Raw genomic sequence first — 22,323 nt, 5'->3', positions numbered from 1 at the left:
TTGGGGAGGGGGTTGCACTGGGGGAGGGAGCAGCCAGTGAGGTGAAGGGGAGGGAATTTGTGGCTGCAGGTATCAGGAGGAGACAAAGAGGCTCTTCCCCAGGGTTTTCTTCCACGTGGCCCTGAATGTTGATGTCAGGGTGCTTTTGGAGCCTCAGTGAGCAGGGGAAAGGGCTGGTCCCAAACTGGTGGTGCCTTGGGGTAGTTTTGGGGCTGTGATAACAGGTTAAGGGGAGTGTCCATCTTTGCTGAGCCTTGTCCTTGCTCAACCCACAACTTGGCCAAGGCCCTGAGGTTAATGCTGGGCTGCAGGAAAGCTGTGGGATGACCAAGGTCAGGGAAGGGCAGCGATGGAGGACTGAGCCTCCTGGGCAGGATCACTACGATGCTGTAAACCCTTACTCGATGCCTCCAGCTCCCCTTTCCTCTGCTGCCTGTGTCCCTCAGCCCCAGCCGGGTGTCCCACCGCCTGCCCCTCGCTCTCAGTGCTCTGTGTCTCTCTCGGGGGACCGGGATGTGTCCGGCCTCCCCGTGCCGCTCCTTCTCCCCGCTCGCCCTGTCGTTAGATGGCGCTGGGAGGCCGGTAACGGGCAGCAGCGAGGGGCAGAGTGGGGACGGAGCAGTGACCCGGCACCTCGGGGGTACGGGCGGCCGGGTCTCTGCCTGGGCTCCGGCGGGCACCGCGCAGCCCCCCTTTGACCATCGGGTTCTGCTTTTAGGCACGGCTAACCTTGTGTTTGCTCCAGGTTCATCCCCGCTGCGGTGGAGAGAGGGACAGCCTGGCAGGGCAGCCCCCTCGCCCTCCCCTGTCCCAGGCAGCCGCAGGAGCAGCTCCGAAGCCAGCTCCCGCAGCGGGGAAGGTTCATGTGAACCTCCCTGCTCTGACGAGTTAGGGCTCAGCTTGGCTTCAGCGAGGCTGCACGAAGCTGCTGGAGACGAGCATCTGGTGAGGGCTGGGCTGGAGCGGCCGGGCAGGGCTGCGCGGTGCCTTCCCACAGCTCCGGGCTGCTCCGAGGGGCTGGGCAGGGAGCACAGAGCTCGGCACGGTGCGGGAGGCTCGCACAGTAAGTGCTGCTCAGCTGGGTCTTTGCAGCCTCTTGCTGCTGCTTCACGCGGCCGTGCCTCAGTTTCCCCCGCAGGTTAGTTCTGCCCTAACCCAGGGGACGAAGCAGGGCTGAGACACCGCAGGAGCTCCTGGTGATGCTGCGTTTTGCAGCTGCACCCGGCTGACAAGTGCAGAGGCTCTCGCTGGCTCTGCTGATGGGTCGCTCGCTGAATTTGGCCTTTTCAAAGCTTTTCGAGCCTGTGTAGCGGGAGGTTGCCGCTGCTCGGGAGTGAGGGAACAACGCGCTGGAGTCAGGTCGGTGGCCGGCAGCGCAGGGCTCTGCTGCCCTTTAAAGGCAGCTCACAGCACCACAAAGCACGGGTTGAGGAAGCTTTTGCAGAGGGGACTGTGCATCCCCAGGGCCGGGCTGAGCGCGGCTGCGGGCGCCTGTTCCGCCGTGCCCGGCCCCTCGCTGCGGGAGTCGCTCGGTTGCGGCACCGGCCGGAGCCCGGCGAGCGCCGGCGCTGCGCTGGAACAGATGGCTCCGGGGCTGCTGAGCTCAGCGCTTTGGCTGAGCAACAAGCATCGGCTCCTGCCTGCGCCCTCCCCTCGCCGCTCACTCTCCTGGGCATCTCGCACCTCGCAGTGCTCTCCTCTCCACCTCCAGCCCCGAGAGGGGATGGCAAACTGGTTGGGGTTGGGCTGTCAACCTCTGGGGTGGGTTACCAGCCCCACTGCTGCTCAGAGAACCTCTTCCCTCTTGGCACAACAGCAGGAAAGTGATCCCAAGCACATCCTTGGCTTCACAGCCTCATCCTTTCTGCTGCCAACCTTAGAGACCCAACCTCTGTGGGCTCAGTGCACCCCAAAGCCTTGCCCGGGGTGGGAGGGCTGTGCTGGGGTGGGCACTGGTGCTGCTCTGTGCTGCCAGAGCTTTTCCTGCCACTTGAGGTGAATTTCTTTTGGAAATCAAGGTTACACAAGCCCATCTTCCAAGGGCAGGAAGGGAGCAGAGGTGAAGGAGATGCAAACACCCAGTAGCTGTTTCCAGGAGCTATTTAAGGATACAACAGCAGCAAATGAAGTTGTTGGAGGGTGAGGGTTGATTCCACCCCAGCACAGAGCCACTTTCTCCCTGCTGGGATACCTCCATTTCCAACCCACCAGCTTTAGCTGCCTGATGCCCAGTCAGGGACAGCCCTGTGGGTGCAACACCACCCCAGGAGGAGGAATTATCCCTGCAGGGATGAAACCAGCCCTGCTTGTTTTAGCTCTCTGGGTAACTGTGAGGGTAGGATGCGATGGCAGTGGAGCAGAGCGGTGCCACATCCATGCCATGCACAGCACCATCCCCAGGGCCTCTCTCCCAACTTTCTCATTCCCCTGCTTTCTGCCTCAATGGCTTTTGTGGCTGCTGGGAGTCACAACCCCACACAGCTCTGTGTGGTTATTTAGGCACCAAAGCCCTCAACACCCTTATGGGATAGAAGGAGACAGGGGATGATGTGGGGTGACCCCAGGAGCCAGAGGCAGCACAGGGAGAAGGGGCTCTGCACCTGTATTTGCTGCTTATGGGAGACCCAGAGGGACAGGGTGAGGTGAGTGGCCAGGAGTTGGAGTGGCTGAGCTCAGACCTTCTTCATTTTTGGCCAAACCAGCTCCCAAAAGGGGAGCTGGCAGGCAACAAGCAGGACCAGGCTGGGGATAGGATTGGAGTGGGTGTAGGTGCAGGATGGGTGTAGGTCTGGGACAGGTGAAGGTCTGGGGCTGAACCTCAGGTATTACAAATATCACCTGCAAGACTCAGCCCTGGCAGAGGGCCCCGTGGTGCTGTGTTTGCCCTGCCAGAGGGTGGGTGCTGTTGGTGGGATGCCCATGGGGACAGCCTGAACAGGCTGTGTCACCCAACTGCCACCCTGCCCTTCCAGGGACAGCTCTGCCTTTGTGCTGGCAGTGCACAGCCCCATCTCCTTCCCAGAATCCTGCTTTGGGATGCACTCAGGTTAAAAAACCTTTGACTGGATTTCTGCTGCAAATAGGAGGCTGATGGCAGAGGCTTGCCCTGCAGAGCTGGAGATGTCACAGGCACTGCCTGGAGCTGTGCAGTGCTGCAGGGGTGCAATGCTGAACCTCAGGGGTGAGCAGGGGCTTGGGTGCAATGGGAGCTGATGGGCTCCCATTGACTCTTCTGGGTTGGGGATGACCAGAACAGAGGGAGCTGGGGTGGGATGTGCTGTATGGAGCTTTACAGCAGCTTGGGATATGAGATGCTTGTGGGGTTGTGATGGAGTGTAAGGGGCCTGCATGGACGCTGGTGTTGGCCTGGATGGGCTAGTGCAAAGCTGGACTAACACTAGCCTCCAGAACTGGTCCTCCTGTATCCCTGTTCCTCCTCTCTCCCCTGCAGGAGGTGGCTGCCTTGCATTTGCCAACCTGCTTTCTGAGCCTCCTGCAAGAAAATACAGCGGGGAAAGGAAAGGGGGCGATGGAGAAGCCGTCTGAGCTCCCTCTTGTCGCAGCTGCACTGTAGGTGAGAGACTCAATGGGATGCTGCAGGTCCCACAGCAGGGTACCGCCCCCAGCAGTGAGGAGGAGGAAGGCAGCTTCGTGCCTGTGTTACCCCCACTCAGCCCAGAAAACTGGAGAAAGAGGGCATAGCACCCCCGGAGAGGCTGGGACCCAGGGGCTGGGGAAGCCAGAGGTTTCCAACCAGGAGGAAAAGTCCAGCTGCACTTCCCAGGGCTGGGGGTTTGACCTTGGGGTGCCCTTGGTGTTTCTGTTTCAACCCAGAACCTTTGTAGCCATCAGGGCACTTTTGTTTTTCCTGAAAGCAAAAAGGCCTTTGGTTGTTTAAATGCACAGAGGAGGTGTGTTGATTGCAGAGCAGCTCCCCTGGGCTGCATCCAGCCCCAGCAGCCAGCTGGAATCAGGGACTCACCGAATTTTCCCACAGAAAAATGTTGTGGGGTTTGTTTGTTTGACATGGAAGGACTTTACCAGGAAAACTGAAAACCTGGAGGCAAGGACTGAGCTGCAGCCTGGACTGCCAGCCACTGGCCAGGGCTTTAGCTGGGTTTGGCACCCAAAGGAGAGGAAATGTGGCTGGCATGTGTGTCACCACCTGTCCTTGCCCTCTGCTGCTTGTCCCCACTGCAGACACCCTCCAACTGTGGCCCAGACCTGGGTCTGGCAGGCTGTCCCACAGGTCATGAGGGGCTAGGGCTGTGATGGGGGTAAGTGTCCCATGGATGGAGATGCTGGAGGTCATGGGTGTGATGTGGGGGGTGCTGGGTGTTGCCCGGGGTCAGGGGGGTGCTGTTGACACCCCTTTGTCTCACTTGGACGTTGGCAGCTCTGCTGGGAAATACTTTCCCTGTGAAACATCACTGGGACTGAAATAGGTGTGAGCCAAGTCCCTCTGAGGGATCCAGCCTGGGGAACAGCCCATCTCAGGAGGGGCAAATGAGGCCCCTGAGCTGGTGGGGTAGCACTAAGGGCATGGGGGTGTCTTGGGGTTTCTGTGCCAGCCCCAAGGGACCAAGTCCCTGGAAAGCTGTCCCCCAGGCCCATTCCACTTGACCATCAAGGTAAGAGAAGGGGTTAAATGAAGCCACTGTTGATTTCACTGTTGTTACACCAAGAGCCAAAGGACAGGATGAGAGGCAGGGGGGAAGGATTTGACCAGGAGGACCTGTTGCTGACCCTTACATCTCTCCTTGGGCAAGAGAGAGGCAGTGCTGCCAGGACTGGGCAGCAGTGGGCAGCCAGGGCTGGCTGGGGGAGCAGGATGGGCTGTGCAGGTAACTGAGAGGTGAGGTCCCACGTCCCCCATTGCCCTGAAACAGGGGGATGTTTCACATTACAATGAAGCCTAAAATGCCTTTTTTCCCTTTCCTCCATTTTTGGGGCATCTCTTGCAACCCTGAGGTGTCTCAGGGGCCCCCACAGCACCTGGGCAGTGAGTGGCCAGGCTGCCTCGGGGCCAGGGGACGATGTGGGGAGCTCCTGCATCAGGCACTCAGCACTTGCCATGGGCAGCAGGTTTTCAGGCAGACTGAAGCCTCTCTGGATACAGCCTTCCCAGGCTGCAGCAGCCACAGGGACGTGGCATGGATGCTGTTGCAGGTGGCTGCTGTGCCAGGTTGGGTGGCAGCCGCCCCACAGCCCTAACTGGCTTGCTTTTAGGGGGCTGTGCCCCCGAGTTGGGCACCCACAGCTGGGGTGGGCAGGAAGAGCAGTGTCTGAGTGTGGGTGCTGCTGGCACCCCAGGAATGGGCAGATGTTCCCAGGGTGATGCTCAGCATCTCAGTGGCTCTGAACCAGGGCACAGGGAGGTTTTGGAACAGCCTCCCACTGATCTGGGCTCCAGCTCCTACCAGGAGCTGTGGTCCCTCTGCCCACAGCCTGCCTGCTGCAGAGCACAGGCTGGTTTGGGGGCAGACTGGGCACCCTCCTTCCTTTGCTGGATCTCCCCCCTCTGCCCCCCTCAGTCTGGTTTGCTCTAAACCAGTGCTGTGGGATCAGATGACGCTTTAATGCTTGCCCTGGTGACAGCTGGAGGATGCCACTGCCGGTGGGGGCTTTGCTTTATGTCACTCACCCCCTTCCCCCCCCATGACCGATCGCGACCCTGGGGCTGCCCTGTGCTGGGGGGCACCGGCGGTGGGCAGCTGCCCCAGCCCCCAGCCCAGTTAGCAAAGATATTTGGGGAGAGGGGAGAGGAGAGTCCAAGCTCAGCCATTTGCACCCTGGGCTGGGGGGGCCGGCACTGCGCGGGGAGGGGGTGGGGGGTAAAGGCTGAGCCCTTTTGCAGTGGGTTTTCCCCCTTGAAAAAGGAGCAAGGGGATGAAGTAGGGGGGAGGTCCTCGCCCCCTCCCGGGGCAGGGGCAGGTTTGGGCAGGGGAGGGCTGCCGGCGGGTTTGGGCAGGGGAGGGCTGCCCGCCTCCCTCTCCCCGTCCCTCCGCCCCCTCCCTGGGGCTGGCGGCCAGCCCCGAAGTTGCGGCGAGGCGGGAGGACACGCGTCCTGTCCTTCCACCGCCCCCGTGTCCCCCTCCCTCTCCCCGCCCCATCCCCGCAGCCCTCCCCGGCTCCGCCGTCCGGTGCCGGTTGTCCGGTGGGAGATGGCTGCCGGGGCCCGGCGACCGCCGAGACACCTGCTGCCACCGGGCCCCCCCCGCGCGGCCGCTCCGCTCCCGCGCCCCCCTTCCCCCGCTCCCGCCGCTGCCTCCCGCCGCCGCCGCAGAGCCGCCGCCGCCAAGGACGAGCCGGGACCGACGGCGACCGCCGGATCCCCCCGGCCGGGACCGATCCCGCCCCTGGGGACTGTCCCGGAGGAGGAGGAGGAGAGGGCTGGGAAGAGCGCAGCCGCCGGTGGGACGCGCAGCCCCGCCGGAGCCGCGGGGGATGTAGGCACCGGGCAGCGGCGGTCCCGTAAGTACCGAGCGGGCTGCGGGCGACCCGGCCCCGACGGGCTCGGCCGGCCCCGCGGCCAGGAACTTTTAGGGATGGCGTTGGGGTGCTTTGTGGGGGTGGGTTTTGGGGGTGTGGGGGGGAAGGATTCCCTGTGCCCTCAGCATCCCCGGCGTCTCTCACTCCGCGTCCCGAGCAGGTGATGGGAATGAGCCTTAATTCTGGGCGCTCGGCTGCGGTTTGGTCGGGGTTGGGTTTATTTTTGGGGGGGCGGTGGGAGGCAGGACAAAGCGAGGAGAGCTCCGTGGGTGCCGGCAGCCCCGTGCCTGTGTGCCCCCGCCACCTTGCGTAACCCAGCGGCAGGAGGACACTTGCCGTTTATTTTTGGTTAATCCACGTTCGACCTTTTTAAGCTGCGTTTCGGTGCGTGCGAGGGGCCCCCCGCCAGCAGCCCCCCGGCCCGCAACTGTTGCTGTGGGAGGAAGAGGAGGGTGATGAGGAAGAGGAGGGCGATGCTGAGTGAGCGAGTGAGTGGTGGCAGATGAAGGTTGAAAGGAGACGGCGCTTACCCGGGGGCTGGCAGCGCTTCTCCCTCCCCAGACGTCTGTCCCTACAGAGTTTGCTTTGGGGAGGTTTTGCTGCTTTCTCTCCTTTTGGGAGGCTCCATCGTGGGCTCTGTGCTCCACAGAGGTGTCTCGTGTCCAGGCAATGACAAGCCCTGGCACAATGCCGTGCCCTCCCCGCTGCCCCCCATCCTTTTTGCATGGCTCCTTCCAGGGTCTGGTTTGCTCTGTCCTTTGCATCCATGGGCCGTGGTTCCTCCTCCCCTGGTGCAGGCTGTGTCTGCCCTGGGCTTTTTTGGGCTCAAAAGGGATAAGGTTTATCTTTCTTGAGTGATATTTTGCATTTCAGGATGTTATTTCTCCCTTTCCCGAGGCCAAAATATCTGCAGGAGCTCTGTCCCTCTTGGAGCAGAGGAGGGAGGGATGGAGGGAGGGCAAAGGGAGGTTTGAAATCAGGAGCAAACTTTCCCTGTTGCATTAAAATGCCATTTCAGGGGATGATGAGAGGTAAGGGCTCAATCCATGCCTTTAGTAGGTTTCTGTGTTTGGTGGATGAGGTGAAGCTGTGCTATCAGGGAAAGGGCTCAACTTGCTCAAAACCACCCCAAACCCACAAAATCCCAAGTGCCAAAGCCACTGAGCAGCTCTGTGGGTGTCCTCTGGTTCCCTGGGAGGCTGCTGGGAGGTGGCATTGCCCTACCTGGACTCCTAGCCAAGGCCACCTTCACCCTGCTCTAGCCTGGCCACCAACTCCTTGCCTAGCTGGAAACACTCCTTTTTGGGAAGGTCCTTTCCAAAAGGACTGATCCTGCAGAGCTTGCTACAGAGGGTTGGAAAAGGGATTTGTTGGAGACCCGTGGGGCTGAGCCCACGCACAGCCCCAGCCCCAGCTGCAGCACAGGGCTGGGCTCCCTCCCTCCCCTGCCTTCACCACTTCCCTGTCATTTACCATCCTTTCCCTCAGTCTCCCCAAACCCCCAGATTTTCCTTCACTCCTGGAAGAGGCAGGCAGGAAGCTCAGGGAGCTGCTGGGCTGGAGGAGAGCTGGAGGCTGCTCTCTGCATCCCAAACCCGGCCATTTTGGAGCAGCCCTGGCTCAGGCCCGTGCACGGAGCCTCTGCCAACCCCTTCCTCCTCCTCCTCCCCAGCCACCGAGGGCCCCTGGCACCAGCTTCCTGGGAAGGATGGACATTCATCCCCCTGGTTGTGTCAGCAATGGCTGAAGGACGTGCTGTGCCCATGGCCACCCCTCCCTGGCCGTTGCCATCGCGCTCCGGCTGCGAGGGATGGGAGATGCTCCCAACACACGGCTCTGCAGTGGGAAACCACTTGGGTTTGCCAGTGGGAAACCAGTTGGATTGGAGCAGCTGGGAGCAGAGCAACCCCTTTGGCAGGAGAGCCTGGCATCATGGGAGAGCCTGCTGGCCTCTGCTTGGGTTACTTGGTGCTAGAAGAGTCTCTCAAGCACAGTGCTGAGGAAGAGGGGGGTGAGGGCCTGGGGTGGGTGAGGTGCCAGGAGCAAACCCCATCAGTCACCACGAGGGCTCAGAGTATATTTAACCGTCCTTGAGGAGGGCTGAGCTGCTGGGAGAGCGGCTCTGTTTGTTTTGGGTGGCGTGTTGATCCCCTTCCTCTGTGCTCGGGTGCCTGACGCCGGACTCCCGATGAATTATTTATCATGGGACTATAAATACTGGTAGATTCGCAGCGAGGAGCAGCTGCCCGTGCCCAGCGTGGGCTGCTGCCAGCGGGGCATGACTCACCTGCTCCCCTCTCTGGCCAAGGGGCTCTGGCTGCGGCCATCACCGTGGCCTCGTGGCTCCCGCGGCTCGGCCAGCTGTGATGTGGCGTGGTGTGAGGAGGATGAATCCTCCCTGGGTGCTGGTGGGTGCTGGCGGTGGATGATCCCCTGGCAAAACCCATCTGGCTGAGAGGGATGCTGCCTGGTGGGTGTTGGTGCTGGGCCGGGTGCCTGAGCCCTCCTGGTTCCCATGGGGTGAAGCAGGGGGACGTGGGGCTCCTGTCCCCTGTCTCTGCAGAGGGGACAGCCCTGGTGCTCAAATCTGCTCCGAGCAGCTCTGGCAGGGCACCCAGCTGGGCACTCTTTGGGTTTATTTCCTGCATTATTCAGCCCAACACTCCGTCAGGTCTTTCTTTTGCAGTGTGCCAAGGGCTCATCCCTCACTGCAGCACAGAAGGGTGTTGGGGTGCAGGTCCTCAGGGTAGCCCAGACCCCAAAACCACCTGGGATTCAGAGAGGGGCTCCTTTTGCTGTGCTGGGGATGTGATGAGCAACAGCAGCTTTTAATTGCAAGTGACGTTTCAGAGCACCAGCTGGCATCTTGCTGCATGGAGCAACACGGGCGCAGGGCTGGTGCCACCACAGTGTGTTGCTTGTCCCCCTCCCACTGCCCAGCGTGGCACTGGGGCCTTGGCCCTGGGGGCAGTGGGGCTCAGAGGGGCTCAGGTGGCTCTGGGGGCAGTGGGGCTCAGATGCCTACAGCCACAGGTCTCATGGTGGGTTTGTTTCTGACCCTCCAAGGACGGGATGAGCTCCATCATCTGTGGGCAGGGTCGTGTGTCCCTGCTGGGGACTGTCCCCCTGCCTGCTGTGGGCTGGGCACCCCTGTCAGTGGGCAACTGGGGACCTGCTGGGGGTGAATGTGCCCAAACCCCTCCCCCCAGAGCTTGGCACAGCAGGTGTCCCACACAGATGGGCAATGCCAGGGGCCATGCACTGAGGGGTAAGGGTGAGAAGGGGGGGAAAAGCTGCAGGATGGTGTCAGGGGATGGGGGAAAAAACTTGTAGTTAAGGGGCCAGCTGAGTGGTTTGGGTGGGATTTGGGAAGCAGCAGCGAGGGGGCTGTGACAGGGTGAGGGACAGGCAGGGGATAGGCAGGGTACCAGCTGCTCCAGTGACTGTGAGGTCTGCAAAACGCCACCGTGGGGTTGCAGAGCTGAACCCTCCTTCAAGGGCAAAGCTGCTAAATATTGAAGGTGGCTGCGGAGAGAGGCACCGGGAGGCTGCCAGACCTCTCCCTGCCGTCCCCATCCCTGCCCAGAGGGGTGAAGAGAGTGTGGCAGCAGGGATGGCTTCTGGAGAGGGGATGGGAGTGGGAAGGGGGTGGGAAGGAGGGACTGACTGGGAAGAGTTAGTGGCTGGTGGGACTGGGGACAAGGGACACGGCACTGAGCGTACAGCGAGGGTGGGCACAGCCCTGCACTCACCCCTCCGCTGCATGCAAAGGATGGGGGTTCCCCTCTGCCCCTGGGGCTGTGTGGAGTGGGGCTGGGGCTGGAGGGCGGTTGGGTGCGAGGGGCCGTGTCCTGTGGCAGCGGGGACAGAGCTGTGTCGTGTCCTGGCAGGGACGTGGCGGTGGACATGGGCAGAGCGCCGGCGCACGCTCTGCTGCTGTCGCTGCTGCTGGGCTGCTCGGCTGCCTTCACACACCTCCTGCTGCCGGGCCCCGAGGAGCCCGTGGTCAACGTGGCCGTGGTGTTTGGGGGCACGTCCTACCCCCTGCACATCCGCTCCCGCCTGAGTCCACAGAGCTTCCTGGACATGCCCCTGGAGATCCACCCCATCACCGTGGTCGTCAACAACACCAACCCCAGCACCCTCCTCACCCAGATCTGCCACATCCTCAGCAGCCACAAGATCCACGGCATCGTCTTCGAGGACAACGTTGGCACAGAGGCCGTGGCCCAGATCCTTGACTTCATCTCCTCCCAGACCCAGGTCCCCGTCATCAGCATCAGCGGCGGATCTGCCGTGGTCCTGACCCCCAAGGTGAGCTGGGGGCTGGGGGTTGTCTCTAGGGGGGGTGTGGGTGAAATGAGAGGCTTATTACAGAGGGGTAGATGTGGGAGGTGAAATGCTGGAGGGCAGAGGAGCTGCTGGGCTGCAGCGTGGGGGCTCCTGGGCAGGAGCAGGCAGCGTGGCTGTGGGCAGTGGGACATAGAGGGGACTTTGAGGAGGGGTCCTGTCGATGGGATGTGGCAGAGGACCTCAGTGCCCTGTGAGGTGACACCTCTAGTGTCTTGTCTCCCATCCACCCTGGGCTGTGCCCACCATGAGGTGCCAGGGTCATGGCACCGGCAGCATCAGTGTGGACACATCCCCATGGCCTCCTCACCACACCGGGGACAGATCCAGCCCCAAAATGGCCAGGCAGGGAGCATGGAGGAGCCTCTCTTGTCTGTGGCAGCACTCTCAGGTGCATTATGGCATGCAAACAGGATTTTTAGCTTCTCTGCTCCTTGCTGGCGTCAGACGCTGTCACTGTCACCTGCCTGCTGGGAAGTGCTGGTGGCAGGGAGAGCTGGAGCTGGGCTGGAGGGTGCTGGGCAGGTGGCCACAGGCTGCAGTGAAGCTCTCAGCCCTCTGGGGAGGAGACTTGGGTTATGTCCTCCTGGCTGCTCCCCTGCCCTGCCCAGACTGGGACTGGAGGAGTCCTGGTGCTGGTCCTTCCTGTGCTAAGCAGCCCCTGTGCTGGAGATCCTGCCACTCTCGGGACACGGGCTTCATGCTCTGCTTGCCCAGATGTTTGGGGGTCTAAACCCCCTGCATGGCACCTCAGCAGCCCTGCCAGCACCCACTGGTGTTCCTGGGCCACCCTGAGCTGCTGCTCACTGCGGGTGGGTGACAGTGAGTGCAGTGGGCTCAGATGGGTGCAGTGGACTTTGGGTGGCTGCAGAGGGCTCAAGGGGAGCCCCAAGCATGGCTTTGCTGTGCTTTGGGTGTTTTTCTGCAGCTTTCTCTGAGAGTTGGGTATTTTGGGGATGGTGGAGAGACCTGTCTGAAGGCTCAACCTCCTCCTCCTCCTCTCATGGGTCTGAGGTAGGTGTCTGAGGTCCCAGACGGGACCTGCCAGGGCTCACCCCTCCATTACAGCTGGACCATCAGCCCCCATGGAAAAATTACTTCTGTGGAGCTGGAAGGGGTGTGGGTGGCAAAACCCTGCTGTCTGCCTGCGACCTTCTGCAAATGCCATTCGCTGAATCATTTAAGACAGAATCAGATCAATTAAGGTTTGCTAATGAGAGGCCAGATGGCCGGGGAGGTGGGGCGGGAGGGAAGGAGCGTGCAGGCTCCGGCGGCAGGTAGCGAGTCGGAGCTGGGGTGGGATTTATGCTCCTGGCAGAGCCCTCAAACCCCCTCCCTGTCCTGGTTTAAGGAGAAGTTGTTGGTCTCGTTTAGAGGATGGATGAGTTATTGGTTAACAAGCTGAGAAATGGAGGAGAGGCCGCAGGGCTTGACCCTTTGCATGGGATGAGGTTCCTTGGAGATCGGTCTCATTTTGGGTGACTCCAGCCCATGGGCCATGTCAGTTCATGGCTCCCTCAAACCCTTCACGATGGCAAACTCAAGGTGTCTTGCACGGATGCAAGAGACCTGGCCCATGGTGCTGGAGCAGCCCCTGAGCCCTTCTCCTCCCGCAGGAGCCTGGCTCAGCTTTCCTGCAGTTGGGTGTCTCCATCGAGCAGCAAATCCAAGTGATCTTCAAGGTGCTGGAGGAATACGACTGGGGTTCCTTCACCGTCATCACCAGCCTCTACCCAGGCTACAACATCTTCCTGGACGTCATCCGCTCCTTCACAGACGCCAGCTACTTCGGCTGGGAGCTGCAGGAGGTGCTCACCTTCGAGATGAGCCAGGAGCAGAGCAGCTCCAGGACGCAGCGGCTCCTGCGCCAGATCGATGCCCAAGTCCTCATCGTCTACTGCTCCCGGGAGGAGGCCGAGTACCTGTTTGCCATGGCGGAGCAGGCCGGCCTCGTGGGGCCTGGCTACGTCTGGATCGTGCCCAGCCTGACGGTGGGCAACATGGAGGTGCCCCCTGCCTCCTTCCCCGTCGGCCTCATCAGCGTGGTGACGGAGAGCTGGAAGCTGAGCCTGCGGCAGAAGGTGCGGGACGGCGTGGCCATCGTCGCCATGGGGGCCGCCAGCTTCTTCCGGGCCCACGGCTACCTGCCGGCGGTGGGCCGGGGCTGCTGGGCCCCCGCCGGGGCCGCTGCCAATGCCACCTTCTACCGGTGAGGCTGGGGTGGGTGTGAAAGGGGGGCAGCCACAGAGAGGGGAGGCCGAGGATGGAGCTGGTGGGCAGGGGGAGCGGTGCTTGCTGTGGGCTGCAGCAGCTGGGCTGTGCATGGGTTTCTTCTGCTGCATCTCCCCAGAGCAGCTCTTGCCCCTTCCCGTGCTTCTCCAGGACTCCAGACCCACGGGGGTCTCAGGTGGGGTTCCACAGCTCTGCTTTGCATGGGTTTCTGCTGCTGCACCTCCCCAGAGCAGCTCTTGCCCCTTCCCGTGCTTCTCCAGGACTCCAGACCCACGGGGGTCTCAGGTGGGGTTCCACAGCTCTGCTTTGCAGTGCAGCTGTGGCACCTCAGGGCTGCTGTGGCAAGCCTGTGCATCCTCAGCCCTGCAGTGGCCCATCCTCGGTGATGCCGTGCTGGCAGAGCTTTCTCCAGCTTCCTGCTCATCCCTTGTGTTAGGGGCTGAGCACTCAGCCCCATGCTCCTCTGTGGAGCCATGGTAGCCTGGCAGGAGGAGGGGGAAGAGGGCTGTATGGGCTGTAAGCTCTGGGATGCACAGGCAGATGCTTACGGGTGCTGTGTCCCACCAGGCACCTCCTCAACGTGACGTGGGAGCACAGGGACTTCTCCTTCAATGAAGGTGGCTACCTGATCAGGCCCACCATGGTTGTGATCTCGCTCAACCAGCACCGGCTCTGGGAGATGGTAGGACCCCCTGGACCCCCTGGGATGGGCACACCAGGGGGGTGACTGGGCAGGGCGAGCCTGGGGCCATGCATAGGCTGGGGTCTCACCCTGGGGCAGGTTGTCCTGTGCAAAAACCCCTGGCTGGTACCAAAAGCACTCATGGTGGCATGGTGGGTCTTCATGGCAATGCTGGCCGTGCCAAAGCTCTGCCAAGAAATGGGTTTTTTCTTTGTACTTTGGCTGAAAATTTCCAAAAGGGGCAAAAAAGGAGCTGCTCACCTCTGGAGAACTGCAGCCAAACACCTAGACCCAAAACAAGCTGTACCAAAGGGGTTTTTCTAGCCTAAAAGTATTTTAGGTGAAGTTTGGCCAGGCTTGTGCTCATCCAAGCCTGATGCTTGGGGCCCAGGAGGAAACACCTCTCCCTGTGCTCAGTGGGTGTGTGGGGAAAGGGATGCTGAGATGGATCTCACTACAGCCGAGCTCCAGGAGAAACAAACCCCAGAAGTGTGGGGAGGATGGACACAGGACCCCGTGTGACCCCCCTCCAGAGCCCCTCGCTGGGGTGACCATGTGCTCTCCCTCATGGACAGGTGGGCAAGTGGGAGAAAGGCATCATCCACATGAAGTACCCGGTGTGGCCCCGCTACGGCTCCTTCCTGCAGCCCGTGGCCGACAACCGGCACCTGACGGTGGCCACGCTGGAGGAGAGACCCTTTGTCATCGTGGAGAACACGGACCCCAGCACCGGCGTCTGCGTGCGCAACACCGTGCCCTGCCGCAAGCAGACCAACTCCTCCCAGAGGTGAGCGAGGGGACGGGGCTCAGCCGTTCTGGCCGCTGCTCCCCAGGCATGAGGTGTCCAGGGAGACACGGGGTGTGCTCAGAGCACCTGGGGTTGGTCCAAGCCGTTTCTCCTGGTGTGGTTTCAGTGGTGACGGCCTCGTGGATCCCTACACCAAGCTGTGCTGCAAGGGCTTCTGCATCGACATCCTGAAGAAGTTGGCCAAGGCGGTCAAGTTCTCCTATGATCTCTACCTAGTGACCAATGGCAAACATGGCAAGATCGTCCGTGGGGTCTGGAACGGCATGATTGGTGAGGTAGGGGTGGGCATGGCTCAGACCCCCCTGTCAGCCCTCCCTGCGGGACACGGGGAGGCGTCAAACCCATAGAGGACACGCAACCCTGAAGAGTCTGTCCTGTGAATGCCCTGAGCTGGGGCTTTGCTGCTGGAGACTGGGTCAGGGTGTCTGTGGTGGAAGCAGACAGCTTGGCATGAGCTGATGGGCAAGGCTTGGTGAAGGGGAAAGCAGGGAGGGAGTCAGCCAAACCTTTACAGCCTCACAACTGGTTGTGTTTGTGCCATCAGTCATTTAAGAGGCTATTAACCCACAGGGACAAAAGTTAAGGCTGGAAAAGCTAGAGGTGAGGAAATGGCCAGGGGAGGTGGTCTGGGTCCCTCTGCCCACACATCTGCCACTTGCCCAGGTGTACTACAAGCGGGCAGACATGGCCATCGGCTCCCTCACCATCAACGAGGAGCGCTCCGAGATCGTGGACTTCTCCGTGCCCTTCGTGGAGACCGGCATCAGCGTCATGGTGGCCAGGAGCAACGGCACCGTCTCCCCCTCTGCCTTCCTGGGTGAGCCTCTGGCTGCCTGCAGCTCCATCCCACACTTCCACAAGTGACAGAAATGTTGCTCTGTTTTAATAACTTAGAAGGGAGAAAAGACAAAGCCTAAGGGAAGGAGACTGTGCTGCTGGCTTTGGGGCTTCCTCCTCCCCTCACCTCAATAATCCTTTTATTATGGGGATGGTGTCTGGGATTGGTGGTTTCCTCCTCTTCATTGCTTGTGAGGAGGAAGGAGGATGGGGACATGGTGGGGGGACATGGATTTGCCAGCTCTGAGCTCAGCTCTGGGGAGCTCTGTGGCTCCTCTGCCACTGTCACCGCAGCCTGTGGTTAAGCCGAGTGTAAGAAACTGCCAGTGCTGAGAGTTTTATTGGATGAGTTTTCAAACAGCAAAGCTGCAGCCTGGGAAGGGGAAGAGACTGGCCAAGGTCACCACAAAACTCAGCCTGAGGTTAGAGCTTCAGGCTCTGGGCAAGGGCACAGGGCTGGTGGCCAGAGTGGCTGGAGCCGGGCTGCCACGTGGGCGCCAGGGGTGCTGTGGGCTGTGGGACACCGCCAGCCTGGGCACATCTTCCCCCTCCCACCCCCTGATGCTACAAGGCCCGATTGCCCCCTTCCCAAAGTGAGGGGGAGTCACCTTCACTGGCCCTGGGGATAGATGGAGAACCCCCTGGCTCCGTGGGCCCTGTGCCTCCAGCCTCCCCTGCTAATGAGCCTCATCCCTGTCAGGGGAGGCCTCTCCCTCCTGACAGCCAAGGACACGCTGACAAATGGACCGTGGCAGCCGCCTGTCCAGAGCTCAGCTGCATCCCCACCGCTCCCACCACCCCACCCCAGCCCAGCTCACATGGGCAGAAGGGGGCTCAGCACCCACCCCCAGCTCCCAGGGGCTGAGCGGGGCTGGGGGGCTGCTCCCATGGCTGGGGCAACCTGTGATGCCACAGGAAACCCTCCTCTCAGTGACCTGGGGACGGGTGGCATCTCGTTAGTGTGTCCCCATTGATGACAGCTCAGGCAGGGGCACGTGGCTGCACCCCACATCTCACAGTGTTCCCTGTGGGTCTGCTCATCCATGGTGCTGCCAGCCCCCATCTCCTCTCTGAGGAGGGGCAAATGCAGGAGGATGAGCTCCATCCATCAGGGAGGGCTGCTGGGGGGTCTGGCAGAGGGCTGATGGGGTCCTGCCTGCCTTGCAGAGCCTTACAGTCCGGCCGTGTGGGTGATGATGTTCGTGATGTGCCTCACCGTGGTGGCTGTCACCGTCTTCGTGTTCGAGTATTTCAGCCCCGTTGGCTACAACCAGAACCTCACCAGTGGCAAGAGTGAGTTGGGGGAGGTGGGAGCTGGGTGAGGAGGGGGCTGTGTCCCTGGCCAGACTGTCCCCTCTGTCTCCTCTCCCCACAGGGCCGGGAGGTCCCTCCTTCACCATCGGCAAGTCGGTGTGGTTGCTGTGGGCTCTGGTCTTCAACAACTCGGTGCCCATCGAGAACCCCAAGGGCACCACCAGCAAGATCATGGTGCTCATCTGGGCCTTCTTCGCCGTCATCTTCCTCGCCAGCTACACCGCCAACCTGGCAGCCTTCATGATCCAGGAGCAGTACATCGACACCGTGTCGGGGCTGAGTGACAGGAAGGTGAGACTGGGAGCCTTTAATGGCATTAAGGGTTTTGTGGGGGTGGCTGGGGAGACATTGGCAGAGCTTCACATCCCTGCCAGCTGGATGGACTGGGTGGAGAACTGGCTGTGGGGAGTGGGGACGTGGCAGGGACACGGACACCACGTGATGCTGCTCCGGGGGGGGTCTCCCTGTTGCAGTTTCAGAAGCCACAGGAGCAGTATCCCCCGTTCCGCTTCGGCACCGTCCCCAACGGCAGCACCGAGAGGAACATCCGCAGCAACTACCCCGACATGCACACCCACATGGTGAAGTACAACCAGCGCTCCGTGGAGGATGCCCTCACCAGCCTCAAAACGGGGTATGGCTCCTCCAAATGGGACACAGGACCCCTCTGTGGCTCCTTGGGATGGGGTACGGTGTCTCCCAGATGGGGTAGGGCTTCCTAGGGTACAGCCCCCCACAACTGAGATGGGCTCTCCAGGCTGGGCACAGCTCTCTCAGATGGGGTATGTCTCTTGGTGGCATCCTGTACAAGGTACAGGCATCCCAGACAGGGTATGATGCCCTGCAGATGGGGTACAGCTTCACCCAGCTCCCCCAAAAAGGGAGGCAGTCCCCCACAGGTGGGATCCAGACCCCCAAGTTGGGTAGTTCCCCCTCAAGTGTGGTAATAACTCTCCAACGAGGGGCAGAGACCCTCAAAGAGGACACAACCCTCTCCAGATGGGTTACAGCTCTCCAGAATGGGCTGAGCTCCCCCCAAAAGTACAGCCCCCTCCTCAAAGAGCTGCCACTGCCCCCCTCACCCTCCCTCCCGCCGGCGGGGCAGGAAGCTGGACGCCTTCATCTACGACGCGGCGGTGCTCAACTACATGGCGGGCAAGGACGAGGGCTGCAAGCTGGTGACCATCGGCAGCGGGAAGGTGTTCGCCACCACGGGCTACGGCATCGCCCTGCAGAAGGACTCGCGCTGGAAGAGAGCCATCGACCTGGCCCTGCTCCAGTTCCTGGGAGATGGTGGGTGCCCAGGAGAGCTTCTTGTTAACCCCGTTCTCACCCCACCCAGGGCTTTGGTCCCCAGAGCCCTGCAGCCTCCACAGCTCCTCGCGGGTTGCCACTGAGGGGCTTCTCCACTGTCTCTTCTAAGAGAACATTGCATCCAGCAGCGTGTTTCCAGCTGGGTCTGGGGGGGGGGCATTCCCTGTGGGGGCCCTTCTCTGCAAAATGCTGGAGATGTCTGTGCACAAAATCTGAGTGTCAGGAGGAGGAGCCTGGAAGGAGACAGTGAGCGTGGCTGGCACAAGGGTGGGGGACAGAGCCAGGAGAGGCCCTGGAGAAGGACAAGTGACAGGGGGGATGCTCAGGCTGAGGGCAGCAGCAAGGACTAGGCAACAACAGCTCCAGGGGCTTGGAGATGGCTTTATCCTTCTCTAACCAAACAGGAAAGAAATGGGCAGGGGCTGTTCTTGGGAGATGATGCCCAAGGTGGGCATTTTCACCTCATATGTGTGTCTGGCCCCAGGTGAGACCCAGAAGCTGGAGACAGTTTGGCTGTCGGGGATCTGCCAGAATGAGAAGAATGAGGTGATGAGCAGCAAGCTGGACATCGACAACATGGCTGGGGTTTTCTACATGCTGCTGGTGGCCATGGGGCTGAGCCTGCTGGTCTTTGCCTGGGAGCACCTCGTCTACTGGAAGCTGCGTCACTCTGTCCCCAAGTCCCACAAGCTTGACTTCCTCCTGGCCATCAGCAGGGTGAGTGATGCTGCCGGGGGCTCTCCAGGGACCCAGATGTCCCCTCATGGTGTCACGGGGATGGGCATTGTCCATTGTTCAACTTGCACAGAAGGGACTGGAGATGTTCTTTAAGGATTTGATGATCTTAAAAGTCTTTTCCAACTGCAATGATTCTGTGTTTGTGCTGATGTGAGCTCGTGGCTCGGGAGGAAAGTCAGGCTTTGTGGAAAAGGCTCAGCACTGGGGAAAGGGATGACGGGGGATGGTGTCACCCAGCCTGGCAGCACCTGGGGCTGCTGAGGAGGGAACCAAAGTGCCATTGGAACATCTCAGCCTCAGCAGCATCACCTGGGCCTGGCAGGGCAGGTTTGTGGGTGCAGGACCCCAGTGCCTCTCCTGATGGCGGCGTGTCCCCCCTTTTCTCTCGGCAGGGCATCTACAGCTGCTTCAGTGGGGTGCAGACGATGGCGAGCCCCAGGCGGGCGCCCACCCCCGACGTCACCGCCAACTCGGCTCAGGCCAACGTGCTGAAGATGCTGCAGGCGGCCAAGGACATGGTGTCGACGGCCAGCGTGGGGGGCTCGCTGGAGCAGGCCACCCGCACCATCGAGGACTGGAGCAGCCGCAGCGAGCGGCTCCACACCACCTTCTCCCTCAGGACACCTCAGCTCGTGGTGCAGAACAGCACCGGCGCCCACCGGGCCCCCTCCTCCGGCCCGGCCCCTGCTGACAGGCTGGGGAGAGCCTTCACTCCCAAGGGTGCTCCCCTGGGGCTGCCCCTGCCCCAGCCCATCCCCATGGACTCCCGGCTGCCGGGAGAGGAGAAGTGGAGAGGGGCGAACGAGCATGTCCCCCGCCTCCTCCACCCCCTCAAGTTTCGGGGTGGCTGTGAGGGGGATGAAGCGCTCCCGGCTTTCCCTCACCTCCTGGTGAAGACCTCAGTGAGGGAGGATTGTGGGGAGCAGGTGTTGGTAGGGAACCACGTCGGGGCTCCCCACCCACCCCCCACATCCCCCAGGGACCTCCCGCCGCCGGACATCTACCGGGAGCACAAGCGGCCGCCGGGGTGGGGGGAACGGCTGCCAAACACCCCCCTGCTCCCGGGGGCCGGGGGCCACGGGGGCTCAGGGACCCTGCCCCGGCTGCTGTCAGCGGCAGACAAGAGGCGGGAGGCGGGCAGCCCCTTCCTGCCTCCATCTTGCCCTCGTGGAGCCTTCCCCAAAGCCAGCAGGACTTGCAGAGCCAGGGCCGAGGCGGCCGGGCCGGGGGCTGCGCTGCCCGAGCAGGAGCAGCCGGGGCAGCGGCTGAGCTCGGCGCGGGGCCCCGGGGAGCGGGCGGAGAAGAGGCCTCCCGGGGGCCCGCGGCTCTGCGGGGCCGCCCGCGCCCACCTGCCCGACCTCTTCCCCGAAGCCGAGACCCCCTACGGCTGCGGCCCCCGCTGTGCCCAGCCCACGGGCCGGCTGGCCCCGCGCTCGCCCGCGGCCAGGCTGCCATCGTACGGCGAGGCCTGCCGGCAGAACCCCCGCGGCGCCGCCCCCGCCCCGGCCTGCGCGGCCTCCGCCTGCCTCAACGCCTGGGGCCCGTGGCCGCCGTGGCGGGGCTGCCCGCCGCCGCGGGAGCCGCGCGGGGGGCCGGCGGGCTGCGGGGCCGGGCGCCGGGCCGGCGGCTGCGGGGACTGCGGGGGGCGCGGGGACAAGGCCCCGCTGCGGGCGGCGGGCACCCACAGGAGCGCCCCGCGGGGCAGCCGCGGCGGGACGAGCCCCTGTGCCGGCGGGTCCTGGCGACGGGTCTCCAGCCTGGAGTCGGAGGTGTGATGGGGGGCACGGGGGGGTCTGCGCCCCATCGTCTGCCCTGTGCCCCGCTGGCCTCGCGGGATGGCAGCAGCTCCCGGCCGGGCTCCGGCCTCCCCGGGCCCTGCTCCAGCGGGTCCCCGGCGCTCGGAGGGGGGACACAGGAGCCTGGGGAGAGGCTGGTGCGGGGTGGCTCGGGCTGTCCCCACAGGCAGAGCTGGCAGCAGGGACACCACCCTCATTGCCACCGTGTTTTGGTTTCATTCAAGGGACTTGAAATGCCATGTCCAGGTCATTAAAGAGACATTTTCAACTGGCTGGGGACCCTTCTTCATCCCCCAGCGATGCGCCCGGGGCTGCCCTTGGCTTTCAGCCTGTCACAGGGGGGTGTGTGCTCACAGAATCAGTTTGGTTGGAAAAGCCCTTTGAAGCTGCTGCAGTCCCAGCCCTGCTATCCCCCTGCCCAGCCCAGCACTGACCCACAGCCCTCAGCACCACGGCTTTGGGATCCCTCCAGGGCTGGGCACTCCCCCAGCTCCCTGGGCAGCCTGGCACAGGGGCTGACACCCCTCTCAGGGAAACAGTTCTGCCTCAGCTCCAGTCTAAACCTCCCCTGGTGCAATTTGAGTCCATTCCCTCTTGTCCTGTCATTCATTACTGGGGAGAAGAGACCAAACCCCAGCTCCCCACAGCCTCCTGTCAGGGAGCTGTGCAGAGGGCCCCGTGCACCCCCTCCCTGCTCACAGCCCTTTGCTGCTGAGCCCCAGCACAGGCTCATCTCGCTGTCGGGAAGGAAAATGGCACCTCATTAAACTACGCTGAGGGATAATTAATTAGGAGCTGTCAGTCTGTGCCAAAAGGCTGGAGCTGAGCACTGAAGCTGGAGTTACTGCACCTTGCTCAGGTGCTGGGGTGCTGGGCATGGATGGCAGGGAGCTTGGGGCAGTGAGCCATGATGCCAGGGCTGCAAACCCAGCACAGCACAGCAGTCACAGGAAGGAGTGCTGGCAGGGAATCAGAAAGGGAACAAATTCCTCCCCCATTCCCAGGGCAGTGCCAGGACTATGCAAAGCCCCTGGTGGGCTCACAGACCATGCCATGGGAGATGTCAACCCCCAGCCCCTCTTCCCAGCTGGTTCAGCATCACCTGCCTGGATGAAAATCCTCCCAAGTAACTGCTCTAAAGCTCCATTAGTGTTATTTTCCTATTTAAAAGCAGCCCTTGGGGCTGCTGTCAGCAACCAGGCTGGAAAAGCCTTGGCAATGTCCTGCCCATTCACCTGTCCATCAGTCCATCCCCTCATTTGTCTGGGGTTAACTGCAGCCAGTCCCTCCCCATCCCCCAGCCTGGCTGCCAGCACGCCTGGTGCCAGCACTTTAATTCCCCTTACTTATTTATCATTGCAATTGTCTCTTAATTGCTTTGGCAGCCCCTCCAAAGCCTCCAAGCGAGGAAGCGAGGTGCTGGGATATAAATAAAGGCCAGAAATAAATAAACCCTGTTGAAGGCAAGGGGATCCTTGCCTGGCTGCCCCAGGCCATGGCACCCATTTGCAGCTCTCCTCACCTGGATGCCCCAGGAGGCTCCAATTTGCACCAAGGGGCTTTTACCCCTCCCAAATTGTGGCTTTTTGGCCCAAGGAAGCCAGCACACACAGCTGCACCTGTGGGGTCAACAGTAAAGCTGAGCTGGGGTTGGGGCTGTGAGAACAAAAGGGAGCAGAAAGGGGGCAAAAAACATCCCTCTAAATTCCCCAACCCACGTTTGAGATTAATTAGTGCTGTCCCCAGTGAGTCAGCAAAGG

General features: G+C 61.8%; 1 protein-coding gene across 1 annotated transcript; it reads left to right on the top strand.

The window, feature by feature from the left end:
- The first annotated feature begins 513 nt into the window (after positions 1–513).
- GRIN2C (glutamate ionotropic receptor NMDA type subunit 2C) lies at positions 514–20,542 on the top strand. Its single transcript, XM_062011175.1, has 16 exons — positions 514–640; positions 746–945; positions 1,465–1,734; positions 5,972–6,474; positions 10,383–10,806; positions 12,459–13,051; positions 13,642–13,756; positions 14,332–14,543; positions 14,671–14,839; positions 15,228–15,381; positions 16,569–16,694; positions 16,777–17,006; positions 17,189–17,349; positions 17,821–18,008; positions 18,514–18,746; positions 19,160–20,542. The coding sequence occupies exons 1-16, from the start codon at positions 514–516 to the stop codon at positions 20,540–20,542; spliced, it is 5,088 nt and encodes a 1,695-aa protein (XP_061867159.1).
- Positions 20,543–22,323: the final 1,781 nt, after the last annotated feature.

The sequence above is a fragment of the Colius striatus genome, chromosome 18 (assembly GCF_028858725.1).
Source record: "Colius striatus isolate bColStr4 chromosome 18, bColStr4.1.hap1, whole genome shotgun sequence".
NCBI classification, from domain to species: domain Eukaryota; kingdom Metazoa; phylum Chordata; class Aves; order Coliiformes; family Coliidae; genus Colius; species Colius striatus.
This window is presented reverse-complemented; position numbering and strand designations above follow the sequence as displayed.